This window comes from Nothoprocta perdicaria, unplaced genomic scaffold, assembly GCF_003342845.1.
Source record: "Nothoprocta perdicaria isolate Ctin4 unplaced genomic scaffold, notPer1 scaffold_55, whole genome shotgun sequence".
Classification (NCBI taxonomy): domain Eukaryota; kingdom Metazoa; phylum Chordata; class Aves; order Tinamiformes; family Tinamidae; genus Nothoprocta; species Nothoprocta perdicaria.
This window is the reverse complement of record NW_020455810.1, coordinates 1,100,096-1,127,138: the sequence shown is the minus strand read 5'-3', so window position 1 is coordinate 1,127,138 and position 27,043 is coordinate 1,100,096. Positions and strand designations below refer to the sequence as shown.

At 45.2% G+C, this 27,043-nt stretch overlaps 1 protein-coding gene across 2 annotated transcripts in view; it reads left to right on the top strand.

Moving 5' to 3' along the window:
• The window catches only part of TRIO (trio Rho guanine nucleotide exchange factor), a 165,151-nt gene that overhangs the window by 42,818 nt on the left and 95,290 nt on the right, over positions 1–27,043 (top strand). For both annotated transcript variants that reach the window (XM_026048555.1, XM_026048556.1), the window contains exons 11-18: positions 6,241–6,410; positions 7,327–7,501; positions 13,910–14,105; positions 14,733–14,899; positions 19,717–19,836; positions 21,370–21,561; positions 22,483–22,632; positions 24,044–24,158. In XM_026048555.1, the coding sequence (XP_025904340.1) occupies positions 6,241–6,410; positions 7,327–7,501; positions 13,910–14,105; positions 14,733–14,899; positions 19,717–19,836; positions 21,370–21,561; positions 22,483–22,632; positions 24,044–24,158 (1,285 nt within the window). The remainder of the gene's footprint in view (positions 1–6,240; positions 6,411–7,326; positions 7,502–13,909; positions 14,106–14,732; positions 14,900–19,716; positions 19,837–21,369; positions 21,562–22,482; positions 22,633–24,043; positions 24,159–27,043) is intronic.

Below are 27,043 nucleotides of genomic sequence, written 5' to 3'. Positions count from 1 at the left end.
ACCTGCTTGCACCAAAAGCAGGAGATGGATGTGACTCTCCCTGGGAATAAGGCTTGTATTGCACCTGTGCAGAAAGCAGCTGTGTTCGGCAGCCTACAAAGAGGCACGCTGGAGGAGCTGGCGCCATCTCTGGCTTTTCCAGAAGGTCTGTAGCCAGGTTATAGGTACATCCCATGAGAGCTCCTGCTCCTCAGGAACATCAGGAAATAGCAGGGAAGTTCTCTGGCTGCTTGTGGACCAACCTCAGTAGACCAAATTTCTCACAGGGAAAAGAGAATGTGGTCAGGGAAGCCAGAATTATGGTGTTCGGTAATGATGTCACCATTACTCATTTTGCTTATTGGAGAGCCAAGCAAATCACTTTGCTATATATAAAATTTGTTTCCTTGCTGCTGTGTTAATCTTAATTTTAAACTTGTAACATTGTGAATATTGATCTTTTCATTCCCATGCAAACAATGAGCCACTTTGGTCAGTAAGCCAAGTTTTTCAGCAAGGGAAGGAGCTGAATTTAAGCTTGCCCGCTGGCATGCTTTAAAGTATGTGGGACTATAAATATCCCCATCCAGATCTCTGTGTATTGGAAGTACTGGGTCCTGGCATCCTCCCAGCCTGAAGATGGAAAAACACGACTGATCATTCAGAATTGCTGTCCCTCCCAAAACAACGAATCCCTTATGGCTCTTGTGCCTTTGGCATTTAATCACATGGGAAGGGAGAAGGTGAGATCCAGTTTTGTGCTGGAAGTCTTGAGCAGGTAAAAGCTTTTCCCCAGGAGATGGGTATCATAGAAGTGTTTGCACAAAAGATAGCAGTAAAAGCCGTGGGAGTCGATACCGAGAAATATTTCAGCAGGTAGAGTTGAGCAGAATTTTGGTGTGAGTTCAAATACTTCCATATGTGTATATACACACACACGCACGCATTTTTCTGGACTAAAATGGGCATGAAAAAAGCATCTGCATGTGTGACGGTTTGGAGGGAACCACAAAGCTAAAGGAGCTGGAATGGCTGCTTGGGACCTTCAAGAGTCTGCATATATATGCATATATACATACATATATGTGTGTGTGTGTAAGGTATGTGTACACATATATATGAAACTAAATGGCACATATATATTTGTATGTATGTATATATATAAAAATAAATGCAATTAAATAGCTCCCTTGGCATCTGTGAGTGGGAAGACCAAAATCATGGCCAAACCAGGTGTTTGTAGTAGTGCCAAAATGCAGCAAACAGATATTTTGTGAACTGGAATAAAATGTGGGAAGGGAGATCAGAGCTGACTGTCTGGGAAGAGAATGATCCCTTAAGAGCGTGCTGGCTTCTTGCATGTAGCCTCCTTGCACTCTCTGACAAGTTAATTAGAAAGGAGCTCAGAGTACTTTTCCTGCGTACACATATGCTTGACGGTGTTGCTAGAAGATGCCTTTATTATTTTTCACCTTACTCGAGCTAAACTTTTACAGCAGAGTATTAAGGATGAAACAAAGAAAAGGGAAATGGAATTGACTTAAGATTTCAGGTGTGAAAACTTGCTGTTTTCGAGGAAAACTACTGCAAGGAGAGCATGTGCGAGGCTTGCTGGAGAAAGCGGGCGGCGTTGTGCGGGCGCCAGCGTGCGGGAAGGCCGGGGAGGCCTTTCCGTGACTGTGGGGCTGGGGGACATTCCCCATTTGTTCCTCATTTTGGTATGCCGGCATTCTTGAATCCCAGAGCTGAGGTCAGCACGTTTGAAACTTGAGATGAGAATCACGCTTGGTGGCAGAGAGTTGGGTTGTGTTTGGGTGGTTTGCCTGGCCCTTGTTTTCCCCCAAGCATTTCAGTGTTGGTAGCACCTTGCTTGGGAGAAGGTCAAGTTTGTGGTTTAATGTCCATGAATTATGGAAAAGGAGACGTTTGATCAAGAAGCAGAAATACACCTTTAAACTGAGTGAACTAGGCCATGATATACAGAATTGTTTCTTTGTGCATGCAAGAAGTGGGATGAGTGTGAACAGAGTGCTGGTAGTCAGTGTTTTAGGAAGAAGCTTGGTGGTTCTGCCAGGATGATTTTGTTGTGAATAGGGAAATCACTCAAATATGCTTGTAGAATGGGTAGAGCTATCTGAAGCTTCTCTAAGGTAATTAGATTCTTAAAAAAAAACCAAAAAAAAAAAAAAAAAAAAGAGAGAGAGAGAGAAAGGCATGCATTCTCTTCATTCTCTGATTCTGTCTTAAATGTCACTGAAAGACCCTGGAAGACAGTTCTGAGACTTCAGCATCTCCATCTTTTGGTGCTAATAAAGTGTAGGTTTTGTCTGCTACGTGACCAGAAAGCTCAAGCTTGTACATACACACACACACACACACACACACACACACACACACATGAAATAGCTGTGAAAGAGATTGACAGAAGTTTTACCATTAATGAAAAGCAAACCTGTGGACTGGAGAAGAGAGCTAGTAACAAGTGATTGGTCCCTGATTATACTCAGTAAGTACCCTAAGATCAATAACAAAGGCTTATTTAGCTGCAGCCCTTCAGGAGATTGCAGGGATGGGACTTAAATAGATGGAGGCCCATGATGGAAACACTGAGACTTCCAGGATGTGGCAGACAATTAAGCAAATACTATCTCAGTGACTAATGGCAGGCTCCCAAGAACTGGGGAAAGAGGTAGCACAGGATGCAGGCTCATTCAAGCAGATGTTTCTTAGGCTGTGCCTATATTTAGATCAAGAAAAAATACGTTGGGTGAAACATTTGCCTGTCAGGGATTTGGCATTTGATTTCGCTGTCCAATTTTAATACTGCTAAGATATGAAGAGCAGAGGAAAGGCAGAGAGCCTTGTTCAGTGACGGCTGCAGTGTTACACTCAGTGTACACAACTGTGTGTTAGATTTCTCAGAGCTGCTGGGTGCAGCTCTTCCTAGGATCACAGGGCTCAATGCTGGGTTTGGTCTTCATGCTGTGTCCTATACAGAGTAATGAAAAGACATGACTGGAAGTTGCTCAAAAAATCCACAGTGAGATAAAGCTTTTCAGTGGTAAGGTTTTCATTAAGTTCTTGTTGCTAAGCTCTGCCCCGTTGAGTGATGCATTATCTCAAAATAAATAAGTAAAAATAAAAGATCTGTAATTTTTATGAGCATGTGTGTGGCTACACTCATTTGTGTTGATTGCGCACAGTGAACTTTTTGGTTTCTTTTGGTCTCCTAAGCCTGGCTTTCCTCTCTGATACTATCTTCATCCGTAGTGTTCTGTGGGGAAGCAGGGTCAGGTAAGTAAGTAACGGTGCAGGCAGTGCTGATTCTGGGCTCAAGCTCTGTGCAAGGCACGCGGCTGCACCAGTTGTGCCTCAGCTCCCCTCAGCAGGTGGTGCCGATCCGCGTCCGGCCCTCGTGTCCCGACACTCGTGTTTCCTCTCTTGGCACTCGTGTGGCCTGTGTCGCTTGGAGTGGAATCCCTTTGTCAGCAGCTTAGTGGGGAGGGATGAACACGCTGACTTGGGAGCCTGTTAGAAAGGGTAACTGTTGGCACATTGCAAAGCTGGTTAGTCACTTCTTAAAAGACTTGAACTGCTTTCTACTTTCACCAGCCTGTGAATCACAGCTAGATGAGGGCTGCATGGCAGTTGTTCCCGTTGTTCCCCTGCACATTCACAAAGTGCTTTTCCCGCCCGGGCAGAGGGCTCTTGGACTGGTGAGTTGGCCAGTGCCGTGTCCTCCCAAGCCCCTGGGTGTCCCTGGGGACAAGGTACCGTGTTTACCATCGTGCCAATTCCCTCCCAAGGAGCCGGTTCCTGCCAGGCCGATCCTGAGCGGGGCCCCGTGGCCCTCCACATCCTTGTGCATGAGGTGGTGGTGCTGGGGACCGGCTCCGGGGAGTGAAAAGTCGCTTGTTCTGCGCTGGCTCTGCCTCCGGTGCCCGGGGCGAGCGTGAAGGGGGATATTGACGGGGCAGAGCGTCGGCGGCCCTGCGGTGCCAAGCGTCGCTGCTCCTGCCAGCTCCGGCCCCGCGCGCCGCGGAGCGGGGCCAGGGCCCCGCGCAGGAACTACCTGGAGGGGCCCTCAGGCCCTCGCTGCTTGTCGGGAGCCAAGAGGCCAACTCCATGTGGAGCGAGAGGCACTGCAGGATTGTAGTTTGTCTGCGGTAGACGTCTCTGGATTGTGTTGCTTGTACGTCAGTTTGGGTAGTGCAGTAAGCACAAGGTAGAGCCCTTCCAGCGAGCACTGAATTTGTTAGGTCTGCAGTCGGCACGAAATTATTGCTCTCTCTTCAATAACTAATATACCTTGCAGAATTGCAAGTTGCACTGACTCTGTGTGCAAGCCTGCTTGCTTGGAAGATCTCTAACGGGAAGCATAGGTCTGAATCAGAAAAATAGGACACAAGGTTGGGAGGAAAGAAACACGCGTCTTCGGGGCTTTGAAACCCGAGTAAAGTTTTCAGTTTATATCGTCAAGCTACTTGATCTGAAGTTTCATTTGCCTTGAAATTTGTGCTCCTAAATGTGCATTTGGGGAAAAAAATTAGCAGTTGGGTGCTGCACTGGATTATGTTGGAGTGCCTGCTGCCGAGTGCTTCCGGCACACCAGGTAAGTTTTCTTGGTTCATGCTCCTTTCTGGTAATGGGGCCTGCTGTGACTTGAGATAGTAACGTGTGTGATTTTGGGATTGCATTGGGGTCTGTGGCAGTTGTGGTCTCTGAAGCACGCGAGGAGTCAGAGGAGCGTGGTGCATATGAATAGGCAGTTGGGTTCTCTTTTTTTAGCAATATACTCTATAGAGAACATGGCTTGGTTAAATCTCAGCACTATTTATTGATCTGTGAAAACTGAGCTTGTCACTCACTACTCTCAAAACCTACTAGCAGATGTATATAAGGCTTTAAAATATACAAACACGAGCATTTGGTTTTAAAATAAAGCTTTAATGGAACTGAATATTCAAGACCTAGGCTCCTTCATTTAATTTTTTAATGTGGCTACATTGGTAGCTAGTAAACCTCTATGTAGGCATCAGCATAAAACAGGTATTTCTATAGGAAATCATAAGTAAAGAAAAGAAAGCATTTATTTTACTTTGTAATTAAGCCAGTCTGCTTACGGACCGTATTTTAATTCTGTTGTCAGTTTAATCAGGTTCAAGGTTAATGAAGCCTGTTTATATTTCTGAAATGTATAAAGACGGAGATTAAAAAGTAGTCAAAGCATCTTAATGCTTTCGATCAAAGAAATTATTTGTTCAGAAATAAAATTAAAAATAAAGTAACTGCTTCTCTGGGAGCTGCCTGTAGGGCTTGAAGGGGCTCTGGGAGAGGAGGGACCCGCTCTGAGCCGCTGTGGGCGCTCACAGGGGTGTCCCGGGAGGCACAAGGTTCTTGTCCCAGGTGCTTGGTAAGAGGCTGGTTAAAACTTTCCATGGAGAGCTTAGGATGTAACAGCTTCCTCATAACACTGTGGAAAAGCCCAGCGTCTCATTCAGGTGACCACTATAATACTTCATTGGTGAATACCGAGGGAATTTTCCATATGCTGCAGCGTGCACAGAGCGTCGTTCTGTGCGAGGGTGCGTGCGTATAATAAAGGGAAAAAATATGAAGGAATTGGAATGAACTGGCTAATCTATTTGTGGTGATTTTTGCTCCAAGAGTGATAAATTGAAGTGAACGGGGTAAGCAAAGCTGTAGAGATGATGCTAGAAATTAAGTGTTGTTTTTTTACATTGATTTCTGTCTACAAGGAGATAGAGAAATGTTCTTCTCTGTCCTTTTCCGTCGTTTTGAAGGCCACAGAGAGTGTTACGTTATCTGTGTGCGTGTGTCAGCCTGGCCGTGCAAATGTGATGGTGGCCACAATACATCTCCCTTCCTTCCTTCCTTCCTTCCTCCCTTCTCTCAGGGAGGGTTCCCATGGCATTTCCCTGCCGGTGCCTCTGGCCGCGCTGCAGATGGGATTCACGCTGCGACCGCGCGGCTGCCGCCGCTGCCTCACAGGCGCTTGCGGCCGCAGCAGGAAAATGGGAAAGAAAGGGTGACTTAGCAACACGGAGAAAGCTTTTCTGGCATTTCCAACAAGTGAAAACCGTAGCTTGGACAAAGGCTCCTTTTTATGGAAGATGGGATTTTCCTATAGAGAGAAACAAATCCTGTTTTCTCCTCCGTCTGTTTTTCCTGTCCAGGGAGACTGATTTGGACTGGCGTCTGCCTGACCCTGCTGCTTATGTTTCTCTCTCCCTCCTTTAGCTGTGGACATGGCTTGAAGAGTTGCAGAAGGAGCTGCTTGACGATGTCTACGCGGAGTCCGTGGAGGCTGTCCAAGACCTGATTAAACGCTTTGGTCAACAGCAGCAGACCACTCTGCAGGTCACGGTCAACGTCATAAAAGAAGGCGAAGATCTCATCCAGCAGCTAAGGTAACACGGTGTGCCTGTCTGTAAAACAGCGCTTTGCCTGCTTTTATGTAAATCTCTTCTGGCACATCTCTAATAATCGGGAGCCTCTTCCTATTCTTAGGCTAGAGATGATTAAAAGACGGGGCCTATAAATAAATGTTATAAATATTAGGAGTACGTTTTTGTTTCATTGGGTCGTGATTGTCTTGGTGTGTTTACAGGAAGCCCAGCTCATAAACACTACCTTCAGCAGAGGAGATGCTGTTTACACGGGCTGCCTTTGTGGCGGGAGCAGTCACACGCCTGGAGGCTTGCAGGGCTCCGCACGGCTTGAATCCCGAGCAGTGGCCCTGTTGTAAAGTGAAATTGTTTTTGCACGCTCGTCTGTAACTTGTATCCAGCAAAGATTTTGCAGGCCGTTTTATTCAATAATAGTCTTTACCAGTGTGGGGACCTTCTGCAGTGATACATGCCCCATTTGCTGCAGGAATTCATATCCTCTTATCTGAATTCGTGGTTTTTATATTAATGACCATTTGTTTGTTTGTGTGCATTTTTCTTCTCTCTCTCCAAACTTCTAATTTGTTTTTTCACTGCCAGGAAGTTTCAATGGAGTAAATGGTTATCATGACCCCTTTTTTTCTTTTTTTTTTCTCCACAATAAAAGGATTGTAAATAGAAGGTCCTTTAAATGTTGAATTGATCGAAAAATGAAAGTAATCTCATTTCTCAAAGTTCTTTCAACTATTATAACTTAACTCAGATGTTGTATTAACAAGGATTGTGCTAACAAAGATGTACAAACTTAGTCCTTGTGTAGTGTGACTTCCACTAGCCCTCTTATCTGTAAAAGTCTTGTATTCCAAGGTCACATTTAGAACCTTGTTTGTGTTGCATTTTTTTAAAACACTCTTTCCTCTCTCTCTGCTTTGGATAGGGATTCTGCCATTTCTAGTAACAAGACCCCCCATAACAGCTCCATCAATCACATAGAGACAGTCCTGCAGCAGCTGGATGAGGCCCAGTCTCAGATGGAGGAGCTGTTCCAGGAGCGCAAGATCAAGCTCGAGCTCTTCCTGCAGCTCCGCATCTTCGAAAGGGACGCCATCGATGTGAGTGTCTGCTTGGGGCTGCGCCGCGCCGGCTGCTCCTGCTCTCCGTGGGGCAGCATTTGTGCAAGGGTGGTTGTGTGATTGCACTGACATGGGGCTCAGCTGGCTGTTGGTGGGGCTGAGTTCTCACCTGAGCTTTGATTTGCTTTTGTCTCGCCTGTGAAGGGCCTGGCAGAGCTGGGCTCCTGAGTATTAATCGCTCCCAGTGTTTTGCTGTGTGTTGTCATGTAAAATCACATGTGCCAGTGTGCAGGTATGGCTTGAATATCCAGCTGCCTTGCTACTGCAACGGGTAGGCTTATAGTAAAGATGAATGATAGTGCTTGCAAGCTGCGTTAGTGCCAGGCTCTGAACTGTCGCTTTGTCACAATCTCCCTCTTCCTTTCTTTACCGTGTCAGCAGCCCTTTTTTCAGTTGACAGCTACAAGTGGTGTGTGGAATTCTATTTTAATCTTTGGGAATGCTGTCGAGGACTGTGTGCTCCCCCCACACTTCAGTAAAACTCTTTCCCAGCTCTAAAAATAATGTAATCAGTTGTAGTTGGTGTGTGGTCACTATCCTGCAAAATTTCTTTCAGTCTGTCCAAGCTTTGCAGCATAGCTACAAAAATATCAGCTGTCAAGCTTATGGTTGTGTATAGAAAAATGTATAGGCAAACAGATATGAACCTGCATGCGTAGCTTGTGTGCGTAGCTGGGAAGTTAAAGCTGAGTTGAGTGTGTGAGTTCTCTAAAGCCGCATGCGGCACGCATGCAGTGACTAAAATCGAGCTGTTACTTTCGGAGCTTGAGAGCATCTAGAGGTGCATGTTCCTGTTTGACTGTACAACAGTTTGCCTGGAAGCTCTGAAAACCACAGGTCGCAGCCCTAACTTTACCCCTTCCTGGCAGGCAGTGAAACTGCACCGGTTGATTACATAGGAATAGGGCAAGGGGGAAATGGCAGGCAGGGGAAGTGAGAGCTCTCCAGGTGCTTTCCTAAAGCCAGGACTAGGTTACACTGCTGGGTGCTGGTTTAGTCGCGCGGCTGGTCAGGCAGGTCCCGCTCCTTGAGCCGTGCCCACAGGGTCGCTGGGGCTGAGCACTGTGCAGTAGCAGCGACCCTCAGGAAAGGGAGGACCAAGGAGGTTCTCTGCTCTGCACTTCACGAGGGGGAGGTGAAACTAACGTGCAGGGACTTCACTGCTTTGGTTATGTGGGAGCAGCTCTCTTGAATAGGCAAAGAAAAGGCTGGGCCAGCCTGGGAGAGCAGTGAGTGTCATAGCTGGATGCTGTGTTTGTGACGGGACATAAGAGATCTCCTTGTTATGAGACCACCAGCACTTTTGTCATCCACACAGACTCAGACTCCAGCGCTCAGTGGGGTCTGTGAGATGTTCTTGGGTAGAATAGAAAACTGGAGGGAGCGGGGAGAAGCAAGGGCTGAAGGCAGAATTAGGTTCAGAGCGTCGGTGAAGTTTGGGTTTAGATGACTGTTCTCTGCCATGGGTGACCTGAAGCAGAGCATAAGGCCAGTGGCAGGCTGCCTTGCTGGTGTGTCCTGCTCCTTAGGGCAGCACAGCATTGGTGCAGACGACAGGAATGCTCAATTTGTCAGTTTGTGTATCAGTTTGGCTGAAGTCTATAGAGTTTTGCAGTGGAAAGCTGCATATCCTAACATGATAGCTCTTGCTTTTTCTAAAGCTGAAACTTGTCATGCTTTACATTTTGGCATGACAATGTAAAACAGTGCAGCAGTTGCTATTTTGAAAGCATTGGGGTGTGCTCAGCCTGCGGTGAGCCTGCGGTGCTCAGCAAAGCTTAGTTCTCTTCTCCTTCCCCTTGAAGGCAGACATCTGTGCAGAAACTTCCTGGAAGAAAATGCAGGGAGTAGTTCCAGGTCACGGTTTGAAAGCAGAAGTTAAAATGAAGTAACATGGAAGTGAAGAGGTGCCAATGTTTTCATACCAGCTTGGAACCTTCCAGGCCTTGTTTTGGCCTCCTGCTTTGTCACAGATTTTGTGCAAGTGGCCTGGTCAGCTAGGACCTGCCTGTAGGGGAGCTTTGTTCTGGGCAGCATCCTGTGGCACTGCTCTTGTGGCAGGAGAATAATGTCTCCAGGTTTATGGGGTGCATGCAAAATTACCCAGGCTAAAATGGTACAGAAGATACCTGGCACCCTGCAGGTTCTCACCCTGCTCCTAGGGCCAGTGCTGATGTTGACTGCCAGGGTTAGTCCTGCCTTCTTGTCCCTTTTCTTCCCTAGACTTATAAAATATTCTGTAAATTTCTTGTAGTCACTGACTAACAATCTCTTTAGTTGCCCCTGTTCAGATTATGCAGCTCCTCTGCTGCTGCTCTAACTACAGGGCTGTCCTGGTTTTGCCCCTTGGTCTTGGCAGCCCAGCCTTGACCCTCTCTGTGCTGGGAGCAGTGCTGCCATGAGGAGCCTCAAGAGCTGCCTTGTGGATGCCTGTCCTGCCTGGAGGAGAAGCAACGGGGCAAGCAGTGCCTGGGAAGAGGCCCTTCCTAGGGCAAACAAGTGTTGGCAACGTAAGAAAAGCTGCCCGGGGCTTAGCAGAAAGGCGGCACTGGCAGCCACGGGTATAGCGTACGGTGCTCTGTGCTTTAGGGCATGTCTAAGTTGTTGCATCTCTGTCTGCGTTTCTGCTTGTCCGTGACTTAAATACCTCTAGGCCTGTGTCAGGGCTCCAAACAAAGCGCCCCACGCGCCTTTCAAGCCACAGCTTTATCTCTGCTCTATTTATGGCCCCTACTTGCAGGATGCCTGTCCAGTTATCCAGCTGAAAAGGCAAGGATGCAAGATGCTGGGTCACGCTCTTTCCCTTCCTTCCCTTTCCTTTCTCCCCCAGTAAATAGTTTTCCAGGTCCTGGTTGGCATTTTCTTGTCCCACAGAAGGATGGCCACGTAGGCCCTTCTGGAGAGAGATCCGTGGTTCCTAATTTCTCCCCAGACGTTTCTTGGTAGTCTGCATCCCTGTGGTGCCTTAGCTCCTGTGACTGTCCCCTAGGCTTTGCCAAATGCCCAGGCATGTCAGGCAGCTCGTACCGCACGCTCCGGGTCTCTCGCACACATGATGCAGTAAGTGGTTTCCCTGTGTTGTACTTGGGCAGCTATTTCCTGAAGAACAGAATTAATTTGTGATTCAGTTTCTCTAATTGTTTACTAGAGCTGTTCATCTGGGTTGTGTTTAATTAATGCTGATTGTCTCAACAAAGTTTTAAAAACAAAATAAGAGCTTGCTCGAGAAGTCTTTTGCCAAGCAGAAGTTCTAGGGCAATTCTACACTGTCCAGAGCAGAGAGCACTTAAGGCACTTTTTTGCTTACTTTACCTTCCTTCAGTACCTTCAGATCTGCACTGTGGGATCGTAATGCCTGATATAGGTCACCTTGAGCCATCCAGTTACTGCTGAAAAAGAGTGTAAGGATTTCTGATGTTGCTGAGATACTTGGCTATGGTGTGCACGAGGGCTCCCTGTCTTTTGTGTGAGTGCGGGATTAGCCATGCGGGTGTGATTTATTTGTATCATGGGTTCCCTCATGCTTCTGAGGGGCCAGGGAATGGCCTGCCCTTGCACTGAGTGTTTCAGGCTCGTTCAGCGCGTGTGCAGGCTGGAATCTAACCTCAGGCTGGCAAAAAGCAACGTGGGAACACATGTGGTGCTTCTTAAAAGCCGTTCTTGGGGCAGGTAGCGCTGCAGACTGCCAGCTGGAGTCCCACGCAGTGCTGACCTGTTAAAACTGCCTCTCGTTTGTGTTGGGCACACTGAATCCCAGGTAGTATGCAAGGATGTAGTGACTATCTACTGAAAATCAATTGTTATATTAATATAAAAATGCCTAACCTTAGCTGCAGTACTTTCCAGCTGTAAGAGATTGGCCTTTGGTGTTTATTACTTTATTTTCACCGAGTTTGACAGTCAAACAGGCCTAGTGTCGTTACGGGGCTGGGAGAAGACTTTGGTTTTATTTTTAAAGCAGAAGCCCAATGTGCCATGTTAAACCAAAGCCAGTTTTCATTGATATTAAACTCTGGAAGACGGCAGAATTCCCATCCTTCCAACACTCAGATTTTGAGGTTTCACCAAGTTGAACCAACCAAGTAATTTTTTTTTTTTTTTGAGGATGCTGCCTCAACTTGACAAGGAGATGGTAAATCTGGTAGCTGAGTATTTTCCATAATACAGTAGATGATTTGAGGAAACAAATCTTAAACTACCCTTATTTTTAGCAGTGAATGAACATGTAGCTATCCCAGACTGAGAGTTACTGGAAAATATGTTCATGTTGATGGTCTTTGTGGTTATGAAGGTGCCTCCAGTGAGAAGTAACAAGCATAGGTGGTTTCTTATGTAATTTTAGGTGACGTAAGTAATCTACTGTTTAATGCATCTTAGAAAATACGCCAGACTCATTAATCCAGACAGAAATTATTATGTATTCATAGAGTAGAAAACCAAACTCATTTTACAGATAAAGCAACCCATAGTTTTTCCAGTAATAAGAAATCTTGCTCTCCTTCGCTCTTCCATGTGATTTCAAAGGATAACTCACATTATTGTGCACTGAGAAAGTAAATATCCAAGAGCATGGTTGTGTGTGTGTTTGGGGAGGAAACCCGTTATAAGCATGAATAGGTGTGTATGTGATGTTCAGAGCACAAACGGTAGAGAAGAAAGAAGCTGTGAGCAGTGAACAGAAGGCCTGGTCTGGACCTTTTCCCGTATCCCATGATGTTTTCAGTGTTGTCTCTGAAACGTGGTTATGCCCGTGTTCCCTTTGTTAGAGGTTGGCTGACCCAGATTACAATTAGCTATGCTAGTTGTTGGGCAGCTTCCCTTATGTAATGATGCAAAATTTGCCTACTTAATGAATTGACTAAGATTATTAAATTATCTATAAAACTAAGTAGCTCACTGATACCACAATTCTAAAGGAAGTGCTCAAGGTATTCAGTGATTATGGCATCAGGTGAGCAGAAGGAAAAGCCATCAGGAGGGATTGTAGCCTTGCTATGTCTTCAGTTCTTTGTTGTTGTTGTTGTTTCTCCTGCAAGGTTTGTTTTCCTGGAATTTATTTTACACTTTAATTGAATAAGTAGCTTTGCAGCTCAGTCACTTGGAACACAGTGGCACACTCTGCTGACAGCAAGTGACATTTATTAAGTGTTCATGCAACCAGCACTTCTGTTACGATTGCCCATGTTGCCAGATCCTCTTTTTGTTGTGTCTTGCTGTACAAATAGGTATTTTCCCCTCTTATTTAGCACCGTTCAGGTCAGTTTGTCCTACTGCTGAAATCCCAGAACTCAACAAATGGGCATGACTTAACTCTAGGTACCTGAAATTTTGCTTTCCATGTTGTCTGCAGGAACTTGGGGCAAAAATTTTGGGGGGAGGAAACATGACAAGATTGACAGACAAGTGTGTCAAGAAGGCTTGTTAGAAATAAGTAACTGATGCATCACATCTGTGCCATAAAAACCCAAGCATTTTTGGACAATGGGATTTGTAAGGACTCTGCTGGGATGATACTGTGTTTTACTTGAAAACAGTTCTGTATCCTAATTAAAAGGAGTATTTTCCATTTATGTTGAACTGATGTGATCTGATTTCTGTTGAAATGATGTCAGCTACCAGGAATCAGCCAGGCTCAGGAATATTACAAGGAAAATCCACTTGTGCAGAGAGAGGAGGTGGACTTATAATTGACCTATGTGTGTGTTAGACTTCTTTTTACTACCGTTGTTTGGATGTTTTATGTCTGAAGGTAAAATCCAGAACTGAAGTGTAGCTGCATGACTTCAGCAAGTCAGTTTAACTCCGCTGTGTTGCCTTCCGTTCTTACTGCACTCACCAAGTACCAGGCCTTTTGCGGTAGGGACTGCTGCTTGTCTTATTGGAAGTCCAATGTTCTTACAGAATTTGGTGGGTTCTGCTCAAGAGGGGTAGACCTGACCTGTGTGTACAAGAGCTTTCATGAGATAATAGAGGGCTAAGCTGGAACTTAACGTATGAATTATTAGTGCAGCCTGAAGAACTGAAGAGGGATATTAGATCCATATTTTTCTTCAAATATGAAAAAAAAAAAATCTTAATTTCACCTGTTTCACGAGTGATGTGCTGTGAGTACTTTAGACAAGGCTAGGGGGCCCATAGTACCACAGGCTCTGATGAGGCAAGCACAGATTGAGAGACGAGAGAAATGCTGTTCTGTGTTGGCGAGAACTGAAATTCCGTGCTGAAAAAGCCCATGTCTGACCCGTGTTGCACGTGGTTAGTGATGTCCGTCAGTGCTGGGTAACTCGGGTTGCTGACCTCCATCTCCTTATGTGCAGCTCTGGAAATAAACACCCCTCATCTAGCAGGAAATGACCGTGGTCTTCCTCCTCTTCCTCCTCCTTGCAGATAATTTCAGACCTGGAGTCTTGGAACGATGAGCTCTCTCAGCAGATGAATGACTTTGACACCGAAGACCTCACGATAGCAGAGCAGAGGCTCCAGCACCACGCGGACAAAGCCCTGACCATGAATAACTTGACCTTTGATGTCATCCACCAGGGGCAGGATCTGCTGCAATACGTCAATGAAGTGCAGGCATCTGGTAAGATGACTCCATTGGTCTGGGCACCGCCTTTGTAAGGATTCCTCAGTTATTTGTCTCTTGTGGGATATGAGAGGGATGCTGCTTAAGTGTTTCCCCTCTCTTTTTTCTTTCTTTGTACTTGAATCAGCCAGTAACGTTTTCTTTGTGTTTAAATCAGTGTCATTGTGGATATGCCTTTGTTGTGGCTTGTACTCACTAATGAGGAGTCAGCTACACCTGAAATTGGTTGTTAGAGAAGAAATTCCACCAAAGAAGCTCAAAGTCACTAAGTTTAGGCAAAATAGCGGGGAACTAATTTCGTATTTCCAGCAGTTTAATCAAACCATAATTTTTGGCTTTCAAGTAAAAAGCGGGTTTTTTTAGTTTCTTTTACCCCTTTGCTTGACCTGGGGTAAATTTCAAATTTCTAAATGTATTTATGTATATATACTTATATACTTACATACTTATAAAAATATAAAATGAATTCCTTTTTTGTGCAAAAGTGCAAAAATGATGTTCACTTAAGCAAAGGCCAAGATTGAGCTACCTCCCCTGAGAGGAGGAGCCGGGTGGGGCCCCCAAGCTTGGGGGGGCTGCGCCCCGGCCGGGCCAGCCCCCCGAGCTGTGCTTGGCTGCTTGCAGGCGTGGAGCTGCTGTGCGACCGCGACGTGGACATGGCGACGCGCGTGCAGGACCTGCTCGAGTTCCTCCACGAGAAGCAGCAGGAGCTGGACGTGGCGGCCGAGCAGCACCGCAAGCACCTGGAGCAGTGCGTGCAGCTCCGGCACCTGCAGGCCGAGGTCAAGCAGGTAGGTGCCCGGCCCGGCCCGTGCGGCCCTCCTGCCCCTGCCCGGGCTCCCTGTGCGGTGCAGGTTGCTGCTCTGCTTGTGAGGGCCCACACAGAGGAGCTGCCCTGGGCGCAGCAGCGCTCACGGCGCGCTCGCTTGAAGGCGAAGGCAAAGAGTCAGACCCGTGTCATGGGCAGCTTCCCTGATTTATTTGTTTAAGCCGACTTGCCTGCCAGCTGGTGCAACCGTCTTGTCGGTAGGCCGGGATAGCATGGGTTAGTGCAGGAGGGGAGTAATTGGCTTGATGCTGAACTAATACTCATCTACAGCACAGAGTACAGCACTGGCATTACACTTCCTTGCTGTGTTATGAAGTAATTCTTATAATACATGCTCTGACTTTAGGTGCCCTGCTCCTAGCTTGGTCCATGTCCATTTTTGGAAATGAAATGTGATAAGAAAAAAGCAGCTTCAGCCTCTGTTTGCCATGTGTTTGTAGGACAGATGTTCCGTATTTGGGCCAATAGAAGCAAAAAGGTAGTGTAGGCTGTGGAGGAATATCCTCATCACTCATGGTATGTGGCTGGAAGACTCATTCTGCAGGGTCTCTGTAGCTTGTCTGAACCATTACTAGCCTGAATTGAAACTCAGGTTCAGATTAGAAAAAAAACACTGGAAGAAACGTGTCCTGTTTGTAAGGAAAGTGTCAATAGCATGCAGTTGCAGTGGCCATTTCTTCTTATTAGACTGGGATTTAGGGAAAAAATGCCTTCTATTTTGGCTTCAAAAAGACATCTCTGTGCCCTGGCGATTTATGTTCATTTAAATGTCGTGCCACCTGCTTGTGCTTTAGATGTAATTTTTCAAATAAATGTACACAAACAGCTAGCTAACAACATGCTCGTATTACAGGCTGCTTCCGCAGGTTCTCATTGTAAAAAATGGGCCTATAATGCTTTCCAAATTTGAAGATCTAAAAATTGAGTGGAACTGAAGTTGGATGTTACGTCGTCTCGCTGGACAGCTTTCCTTCCCATTTGAAATGTTTAGGGCTAGTAACTTTTAATCCTCTGATTTCAGTTGCCTTTTCAGAAGCCCCTACTAGTTTTGCTTTATTAAATATCAGGAAGCATGATGCTTTGCTGTTTCCTCCAAACTGGGAAAAAGCTTCACAGTTTGGCAGGTGCATTCGGTGAGAGGAGGATGACAGGGCAAGCCTCCTCTCCAGGCTGCTTTATTTGTATTTTGTTGCCTGAAGCAGTGAACACATGGCTTCCAGTTCATGTGCTCTAATTTCCTGCCAGGTTTGTTGTTGATGAACAGGGTGTAAGCATGCTTATTATGTAGATGAACCCATTTACGGTCTCCATTTAAAGATTTTTGACAGGCTTTCTATTTGTGCTGGGTTTTTTTTGTTTTGTTTTGTTATTTTTTTTCTGCCACAATTTACGTTCCTGCATTTTCACACTTGATCTGTACAAATAGCTGTATATGTCATCTGTAGTAATCTGAAGTATTTAGATAAAGACAGAGATTTAGATAAGAAAGCCGCTGCCTCATCCAGAACTCCATCTGCAGGTTTGCCAGGTAAACCTTTTCCTGGGCACTAAATGAATCTAGAATATGTAGCTGATGGATTAATTACTGCTGCAGTTACTCTCGCATATTCAGTTTGTAGAATGAATCCTTAGCATGGAGCATCTGCAGGTTCGGAAGCTCTACCAGGCTGCAAAAAGCACAGATTTTCCTGCTCTAGTTAAACCTTTGCAGTGTCTGCTGGTCTGGGCACGCCGTGTGTTTTTGAGTGTATTTGTAGCTTTGTGCATGCAGCAGTTGGATTCAAGGTGCTCCTGAAGGTGTGGACTCAGGATTGCGTTTGATTGCCGCACACGGTGCCCTCGGTGCAAACACAGACCTGGGCTTGAGCTCTCCATCTCCTGAAATAGCAGCCTGGAGCTCGGGAGGAGCATCCTGGCACTCCATAGCTGACAGATGGATGCAGACATGGAGCTAGAACAGCAGGCCAAAGCAGCATTGTCTTGCAAACACATTTAGTTAAAGTAGGGGAAAAAAAAATCCAGGCAACTAAACTTAAATCAAGTATTTAGCTGTGGAACTACCTGCTTGATGCTTTAAAGCGTGCCAGACTGTCAGCTTTATTTCCATAGCTTTTCTGACAGTTTTTAGTCTGCCAAAGGCAGAAAGGAGGGGCTCGAAAGGATGGAGTGTGCTGTCCTCTCAAACTCAGAGGTGCTGGGAACATATCAAGGAATGCCAGAAGGGTCTGGTGCTGGCAGGAAGGAAAAAAAAAGAAGAGGAAAAAAAAAAAAAAAAAAAGGCATGCAAACAAACAGAAAAGTGGGTTTGCTATTTACTATCACATACATTTCCCCATAGGGCTTGAGCAGAAGTCTAGGGCAGGGGAAAGTGCTGCTGGCAGCTTTCCTTGCTGTGAGTGCCTGCAGCTTTGCTTGTGCGCTGCTGCCCACCCGCGTGTGGGCAAGTCCGGGTGCTTGAAACAGCAAGGCCTGCCCGAGGGGATCTTCACTGTGTGGTGGGAGCCACAGAGAGCTCTGTGAGAGCTCATGCCCTATCCCCACACTGTGAGCTTATTCTTTCCTGTGAACTTGTAGATCTTCTGTAGAGGAATTCAAATACACACTGGCATTGACAGGTGAAGGGAGAACAGCGGAAAACAAACCCTTGTTAACAGTTAATGTGCAGGCAGAATTGGAAAGTGTGTTACACACACAACTATATGGCTGTGTGGAAAGCAGGTCACACAAAAGGCGAGCCTGAGATGCCCACTTGCACGAAGATCTGAAAGTAGACCTCAGCTTCTTCAAGYTGATAAAAAATACATTAAAACTTTCTTTGGAAGTAGGCCATGCATATTTTTCGTGTTATGGATTTGGCCATTAGTAGGTCCTCTCCCCTTTTCCCTCTCCCTGTTTTCTATGATTATGACTGTAGGTATCCTGATAAATCTAGTAATGATCTGGAGCAGTACTCCTGGTAGTCGTGTTGTAGATGGGTCACCAGATTATATATTTTATGTTATCTGTTATTTGACAGTTAGTATACCTAGTGCCTGTGACTAAATGTTAAAAATCAATATGTAGGAGAAGATCAGAAAAGTTTTGCTTAAATTGGTTATTTTCTAATCGACTTGGCCCAAACAAATTTCCTCATGGTACCCACAGTACTACCTGACATGTCATCATTGGCATTAGTGGTTATTTTTCTATAATTCTGGAGTTAGATGAGATGTAGAGGACGGGAACTCAACATCTACTTCTCGAAGGTGGAAAGGACTAGCTAAGGAAAGGATTATTCTTCAACATAACTTCCAGGGAACAAATAGATATTTAAATCTAGTCCCTGACAAGGAGAGGGCAAAAGGCCAACATGGATGAGTTAAGCGTGACTTTCTGTGGTGAATCCTGCGGATGGTCTGGATAGAGATGAAAAAGTAGATGGCAGAGATCTTCCTGCTGTTAAAACTTTCAAAATAGTTGCATCTGCCTGTCCTCAGCTTGCCATGGGGATGGCATATGACTGTGAGTATGAAAGATAACTTGCTGGAAACCCTATTCAGTACAAAGAAGTTATTAGTGATTCACCAAGAAGGAAAGCACATTTCAAAGGGCTTCTGTGGCAGTCTGTTCTGCATTTGGACACAGGTTCATGTTTTTACTCAAAAGAAAAATCTGTATGATAGGATAGAGATAATGCTTTTAAATATAAATCAACTACTATTTTTTTTTAAATGAAGACAAATTCTATGTTAGTTTTTTTAAATGAAGACAAACTGTGTTTGTATTTTAAATGAAGGCAAACCCTATGTTAGTATTCACGAACAGGCACTCTTCCATAAAATGATGGCAAACTTTGCTCAGTATTTGATAGGTCTTGACTGAAGCCATGGGTTTGAATTGGAGAATGTTTCTGAGAGAGCAGTGGAAAAACAAGGGGCTCTGAAGTTCACCTGGGGAAGGTTGACCAGGCTGGTGTCAATAAGTGAAGGCTCTAGGGGAGGCAGTATAGGAGTGTGCTTGAGATGGAGGAAAGAAGATGTATTTGCTGATGCTAAGAGGGAGGAAAGGTAATTTGTGGGGTGGAGGGGAACAGAAGGAAGTGAATGAAGCTAAATTGAAGCAAAGGAGATTTGAGAATTTAACGTTAGAGAAAAATCTTACCGTGATTAAAAATGCCTGAGGTGGTGTGGGGCGTCTCATCATGGGTGTTAGTGCATCAAACAGGGCAGGAGTTTGTTGGGAATGACCTGAGGTACCTGATGTTGCCTCAAAGCTCCTTCCCACCATGTGGTTCTTGTGGCTTTGCTGAATGAGCCAAGGCACATCCTGAAAACAGTTGTCAGACATTTTTTAAACTAGAAAACAGTCAGTGGTCACACTTTTCATAACATGAATATTCAGAATTGTTTATTTTTTTTGCTAAGCTGCGTGCCCTCAATTCATATAACTGACACTGGCTCTTTAGCAAGTGTGGCTTGTAACTTGTTGCTGTTTTCCAGGTGGTTAAGTGGCATTCAGAAACACAATCTTGTCCCAGTGTGGTTGTGTTGTTGTTCTAGTGTGGTTGAAACCACAAATATTTAATAGGTGATTGAAAGATGGGAGTGAAATAAGCACTTAATTGTAGTGGAAGTCTAATTCACTTATACATTCATATTGAATATATAAGCCATTATAAATGATTTAGTCATTAATTGCAGTATCACAAATATCCCTAAATATATTTGTCCCCAGCAGTGCCAGTTTTCTTCCTGGTTGGCGGTGGGTTTGCCTAGTTCACAGGCTTCTCTTTTGCTCTAGGTTTTGGGCTGGATCCGAAATGGGGAGTCGATGCTGAACGCCGGGCTCATCACTGCTAGCTCTCTGCAGGAGGCAGAGCAGTTGCAGAGGGAACACGAGCAGTTCCAGCACGCAATAGAGGTACAAGCACCATTTCACTGAATGTTTCCAAGGAATCTTGTACAGTTCTTAATCCCTATAATAAAAAAATACAATATATCAGTAAAGAGATGCATCTTTTCTGTACCTTTTCATACTGTTGGGGTAGCAAAGTGGTGTTTTTTGTGCTTAGGAAAAGTTCTTGAAATATCAGAAGGTAAGGGGATGAAAATATTTGTTGGGAAGGTAGTTTTTTGTTCTTTTCTCATTTTGAAACAGCACTTCTGGACGAATGCATGTTCTCAGTACCTTTTCCCAGCTTTGTGAAGTGATAGCCATTTTCTGATTGGTAGGAATGAAAAAGGATAACATAAATCAGACAAGCCTGTTCACTGCAATTTAACTTTAAATGGTATTTCCATTTGTTGTTAGAATATAAGAGTATAAGACTAATTGAAAAAGTTGGTGTACAGAACAGCAGCAGCTGTTGAGTGTACTCTGTTATATTCTTTTAACAACTTGATTTTGGAGCCGGAGGGACAGTGGGTTTTGCTGAAGTTGATGTGGTGGAATCCTGTCCTTCCCCTTCTCTTAGCTCTCTCCCCTTGCATTCAAGTTTTCATTAATTGAATTTCAAATTAGATGTTTTGGATTCATGATCTCCATGCTAAAATTGGAAAGAAATCTTAAGACCAACTGGAATGTAGCATAATCATTATGTAGCATTTATCTAAAATTTATATGCATTATGAAGGCAGTTATGATATTGATTATACATATTGAAATATTTTAAGATTTTTTTTGGCTGAAAGAGCGAAATGTTTTGATTCTTTGAAAAAAAAATCAGAGGTGCCCTCTCTTGCAAACTATTTCATGTTTCTCTGTCACTTTGTAGAGTTGGGTTTCCCCATTCTGTTGTTTTACAGTTTGCATTATATGTCCTCGCTCTTGAGAGCCCTGGTGATTCTTCAATTTAAAATAATGAGCTCTAGGCATTTGTCCATTTATGGAGAAATAATTATGAAACTTAAATTCTACGTTTTCTGGGTCATTTTGTACTCAGATGTAATCACACTTATTAAAGTTAGGGCTTCCAGGTTTCAGGCAAGTATATATGCACGTATGTACTTACATGCAGAGACAGAGAACTAAAGTTAAAAATCCTCTATAATGAATGGACAGTGGTATTTTATGTTATCATGCATGTCTGCACCTTCATTTGCTCAGTACTAATGTGCAATGGACTGCAGTAAACCTGTGATGAAAATAATAGCAATCAAGCCAAAAAACATACAGCATGAGAAAAAAACAGCCTAGAATCCATGATTATAATAAGGTTCTGTGCTGCAACATGGGTGTGCAATGTGTGCCTTAGTCACACAGTTAATTTGATGCATTTTCCCTAGATTTATTTACTCTGTGTTTGAGTAGTAAAGTCAGGTAGTGGCTAATATTATGCAGTTATTCTGTGTGTGTGTAATTAAAGTGTTGTTATTGACATGGGAAATGTGACCCTTTGAGGTCCTCAAAGAAATAAGCAATCCATTGAACTCCTGAGTTTTGATCCCTTGCCAGAAAACGCACCAGAGCGCCCTGCAGGTTCAGCAGAAGGCAGAGGCCATGCTGCAGGCCAATCACTACGACATGGACATGATCAGGGAGTGCGCAGAGAAGGTTGCCTCTCACTGGCAGCAGCTGATGCTCAAGATGGAGGACCGCCTCAAGCTCGTGAACGCCTCCGTGGCCTTCTACAAGACTTCTGAGCAGGTACCAAAGTGCTGCAGGACCTGGGTCCCAGGTGACTCCTCCGTGTGGCGGATAAAGAGACAGCAGTCAAAATAGTTTGACTCCAGTTGACTGCAGTTTGACTACAGTTGAGTAGACTAGGTTAGAGTTATTCTTTGAGAAGGCGTGTTGTTATAGAACACAAAATGCACAAAAACCAAGCCTTCCTAGCTGCCTTTGAAACAGAAGCCAGGCATTTTTAAATGAGAAGTAGCAGGATTACACCAGTGTAATTGGTCTGGCTGTGGTTGCTTCAGTGAGCAAAAATCGAAGAAGGTGGGTTACCAAAATGCGTATAAAATACAGTGTTTACTGGTGAAAACTTGAATCCTTGTTTGTCTTTTATCTCCCTTCCCTTGATTATTGTTTATATTCTTACTTTTGGTTGAGAAGTAGGCTTGGAAAACACTGAGATGAAACACTGTACAAGGTACTAGCATGAATTTTTGCTTTTATCAAAGAATTTTACATAAGCAAGTTACAATAACAGAGGCTTGAATTCAGGTCCTTCCTATGGTTAATGCTCATTTATTTACTTTCACACAAGTCAGAAAAGCCAGCTTCATTGGACTTGGCAGAACTGTGAAGAGGAAGATTGACAAGGTAGCTCCCTTCACAATCATATCTGAAGTCCATCCTGAGCTGTGCAGTTAGGCAGGGGAACAAAAAGCAGCTTTAGGAGGCAGCCCGCCAAGCAGAGCCTGTCAAGTGTGCCAGTGCTTGCAAACCTACAGCCCGAGTTAGTTGCCTTCCCAGAAGTCCTGGTCAAAACACATCAGAACCTAAATTGTGTATTGAGGTAGATAACTTCTTACTTTCTCTGTCTTGAATCATTCTCTGCTCTTGAATTTTGTCATACTGAATTTCACTGGAAACTTGTGTTGGGCTCCTTCTACCCACCAGGTGTGCAGTGTGCTGGAGAGTCTGGAGCAGGAGTACAAGCGAGAAGAAGACTGGTGCGGGGGAGCTGACAAGCTGGGTCCCAACTCGGAGACAGACCATGTTACCCCCATGATAAGCAAACACCTGGAGCAGAAGGAGGCATTCCTAAAGGTAGGGCTTCTGTGCTCGGCTGGATCTCGGGAAACATGCAGTTAAACACTCCCTCTCCCAGCACGGAGATGCGTGTGGAAGGCAACACGCCGAGGCGCGTTCAGAAGCTCGCGCGTGTCCTGAACGCGGAGACGCGGGGGGCGGCACGTTGGCCGCCTCTGACAGCCACAAGGAGCGTGGTGCCAAGCGCTTAGAGCTGTAGCCAGTTTCATGAATATACTTCCTGTTGAACTTCAATAGGCAGCGGGTTCCCGCTGTGACGGAAGTGGACATGGGAAGCACTGCTTTGAGCAACTGTCGTTGTAAGGAGCGCTTGAAAGCGGCTGCTTTGGGAAAGGAGTGACAGCCCCACAGTGCCACGGCCGCCCGTGCCTCAGAGCAGCCCTTAGACGTGCTTGCACTGCTGTAGAAGGTGATGTGTAGGCAGGCAGCTGGGAGGAGCTGGGTTTGGGTAGCAGTCTGCAGATAAATGAGTGGGTTTCATTCCAGCTAATTCCGCAGGGAAGTGGGTTATTGATCATTCTGATTAGAAGTGAAGTGGGTGCTCACAAAGCAGCATAACCAATCTTATAACCAAAAGCTTCTTCTGACATCACCTTGAAAGGCTTCACAGTATATAATTCAGTTTTATTTAAAGCCTTTTTGTTCTCGGTGCACAGATGAGGATGTTCAGAAAGGCATTAGCATAGCTCTAGGTACCCTGTCAAATAGATCTCTCGGTTGCTGCCAAGTGAATTTCCAATCTTTGTGTTAAAACAATTGACAAATGACTGTCTTGGAGCCTTTGTTACTGGACCTAACCGTGCTACCTCTGTTTAACCTTTTAAAGGAGCTTTTGTTAAAACTAAGGCAGCTAGCACAGATACAGTCGTTGAGGGTGATGAAGAGCCTCCCTGAGCCTTGGTGATAGGACTCTGAAAGTTCTCAAGGCCTTTAAAGGGCACCTTGTGATACTGTAGCACTTGTGGTTTCGCTTCAGCAGAGCATTATCCTTTGTTTAAAGTAGCAGTGAATGTTTTATAGTATTCTGCTGATTTATATAAGCACGTGCACTCAGTTTATGCAATAAATAACTTCAAGTGGCACATACACAGAAGAAACTTCTCTGTCAGTTCTGAGCCATGCTGATAGGTCTGGAGCAGGCAATTGCATTTCAGGATCTTACAATAAAATAATAGGATTTTTTTGTTGTTTCTTTTTCTTTCTGCCAGATAACTAAGGATGAACTGATGCTTGTTAGGAAAACCATTAAAATAAATGGTTGGGTTGGCTTATTGAGAAAGGGACTTAATAAGCAACATTTTCAAAATGTAAGAGTGTCAGAGGTATAGGAAGGGCCTTTGTCCTTTCTGAAGGTCCACGTGTGCATCTTTCATGTACAGTCCATCACACAATGCTGTTGACTCCTTAGGCTTGCACTCTGGCTCGGAGGAACGCTGATGTCTTCCTGAAGTACCTGCACAGGAACAGCGTAAACATGCCAGGGATGGTGACGCACATCAAAGCACCTGAACAACAAGTGAAAAGTAAGGATGTTTTTTTTGGTCTTTTGTTCTTCCAAAGCATGTGATCATCATGTGCTGCAGCATGTGTGATGGTGGGACAGGGAAGGCCTGCCCAAGTGGAAACAGCTCTGTCAGGCTTAACAGGAGATAATTAAAATTGCTCTCACACTTCAAAGGAGCTGCCAGTCCTCAAATTCTCTTAAACCTAAGTGAAGTTGCTCTGAGTTTTTCTCTCTTTCCTAAATGCAGTCTTTCAACTTGAGCCTCAGATGCACTGCTCATGTTCATAGAATGGAACTGTAGGTTTTTGTGTGATAAGGTTTGGTCTGAAGCCAAATGGGAGCTAGTCCCTCTCTGCTTACTCAGTTTGGTATCAGTACAGTGCCTCTGCGAGCACTTTCAGGGGGCCAGAGCAGTCCAGGATAATCTTTGAATGATGGTATAGCTGAATCACTGTAGGGAAACCCGGAGGTCATGGTGGACGACAAGTTGACCATGAGGCAGCAGTGTGCCCTGGTGGCCAGGAAGGCCAACGGGATCCTGGGGTGCATTAAGAAGAGCGTCTACAGCAGGTCAAGAGAGGTGATCGTCCCCCTCTGTTCAGCCCTGGTGAGGGCACAGAGAGCCCCTCTCTGGACAGAGGGTCCAGCGCAGGGCTACGAGGATGATCAGGGGCCTGGAACATCTGCCCTATGAGCAAAGGCTGAGAGAGCTGGGTCTGTTCAGCCTGGAGAAGAGAAGGCTGAGGGGGGACCTGATCAGCGTGTATAAATACCTCAAGGGAGGCAGTGAGGAGGAGGGGGCGGCCTCTTTTCAGTGGTGGCCAGCAACAGGACTAGAGGAAATGGCCACAAACTGAAGCATCAGAAGTTCTACAGGAACTTAAGGAAAAAATTCTTAGCAGTGAGGGGGACAGAGCCCTGGCACAGGCTGCTCAGGGAGGTTGTGGAGTCTCCTTCTCTGGAGATCTTCGAAACCTGCTCGGATGCCGCCCTGTGTCCCGTGCCCTGGGTGATCCTGTGTGAGCAGGGGGGTTGGAATAGATGCTCTCTTGAGGTCCCTTCCAACCTTAAGCATTTTGTGATTCTGTGATCATGTTTTAATCAGATATGTAAATATACATTAACTGAGGTGCCACAGGAAAGACACGTTACATGGGGTTGGCTTTGGCTGAGATTAGGTCAGTGTAGTAGTTCCGTGTAGTGCAGCTTTAAAGTGCAACCTGTTCTGTGGGGAATGGAGTAGGAAGAGGAATCTCTAGGGCTTGCAGGTAAAAAGTGAGAAAATTGGCAAGTTAATGGGATGCACGTGCCTGATGCGTGAGGTAGGCAGAATTAAGACCTGAGAGATATAAATGCTACACTTTAATCACTTATTTGGCAGCCCTGGGTTTGCTTGACATGTTTTGAAGCATGGCCTGAGTGTTCAGCCACAGCTATGGACTCTGTTTTAGGGAAGTCTTAGTCTAATTAAGCCTAAATAATTACTGTTATCCAAAGGGGGAGTAGAAGAGGCGACTCAGGAAAATTGTAGTAGGGGCAGAGGAGAGATTTGCTCCAAGAAAATTCTGAACAGATGTAACTAAAAAATTGTTCTCAGTGAAAGTGAGAAAGCGATGCCTAGAACTAGCTGCTCAGAGGTGGAGAAATCTCTCTCTTGGAAGCTGTTGTGACTCAATTGAACACGTCCCCGAGCAACTTGATCCAGCTTTTAATTAGGCGACCTCCAAAGGTTCATAACTATATATTATAACCATAGTACTGTGTGGATTCTGTGAGCATTTAAATTCCTGGACAGGTAATAGATGTTTAAAATGCATGTAAAGACTGTTGCTGTTTGAAGAAAACAGAAGGGGGTGAGGCAATTTAAACAAAAAAAAAATCATGTAGAGGAGAGAAATATAGAAGGCTACCTGCTCTAAAATAGTTTCCCACTTTATATAAGCTAGCATAATATGTATTTCTAAGAAGTAAACACAAGTCCTCCTAAAACTAGTGAGGACATTTTTATATCTTAATTGTATGGTGTCAGCTGACCAAATGGTTTAAAAGTTCTGCTTTGTCTTTTCACATATATATGTAAGAAGATTTTTTTTTAAATCTCTTTTCTAAATAGATGGGATAATAAAATAGTGCTTATTTCACTATGGTCAGATACAGATTCCGAGCGTCTGTAGAAGCATTCCAGACTCCTGGCCAGCTGTGTGCTTGAAGCACTGTCTGTTAGACTGTGCTCAGCACCTAGTCGGACCAAACTCCCCGTTAAACTGCACGCTTTAAAAAAGCGAGTAGCCCTTGAGTTTCTGCAAAACTCCTACCCCTTTTGAAAAATTAATTAATTGCTGTACTTGATCCTTATTTCCAGCTGTAGATTAAGACAGGCCGATACAGGGACCTGGGTGAGTAAAGACAGGTTCGGGGCACTTTCAGCTGTTCGAACCTGGAGAATAAACGGAAAATTTAGGGAATAATTTCCTATCATATCTAATGTTGGAATGGAAGAAAATAAGCACGTGGCTTTGATGGCTTGGTATAAGCTGTTTATGCAAACGGGAGACCAGACGTGTGTCCTGTGTGGTCTCCTGTCATTTTTATTGGGTATTATTTCCGCTCCTTGTCGGCCGCGAGGTTGCCGGCGCGGCGGGCGCAGCGCTCGGCCGCGTGTCCCTCCGCGCGGGGCCCTCTGCGCCGCGTGGCGGGCGGGCGCGCGCGGCCAGCTCGCCGCGCCGCCCGCGGCACCGTCCACGGCGCTGCCCCGCGGGAGGCCGCCTTGCCCACGCGCCGCCGTAGGCAGGGGCTGCCCGGAAAGCTGGCACCGGTGCGGAGCAGGGCTTCCGGAGGCGGCCTGCGGCACAAGTGGCGCCAAGCAGGCAGGTGAGAGCCTGGTGCTGACAGCAGAGCAGCTCG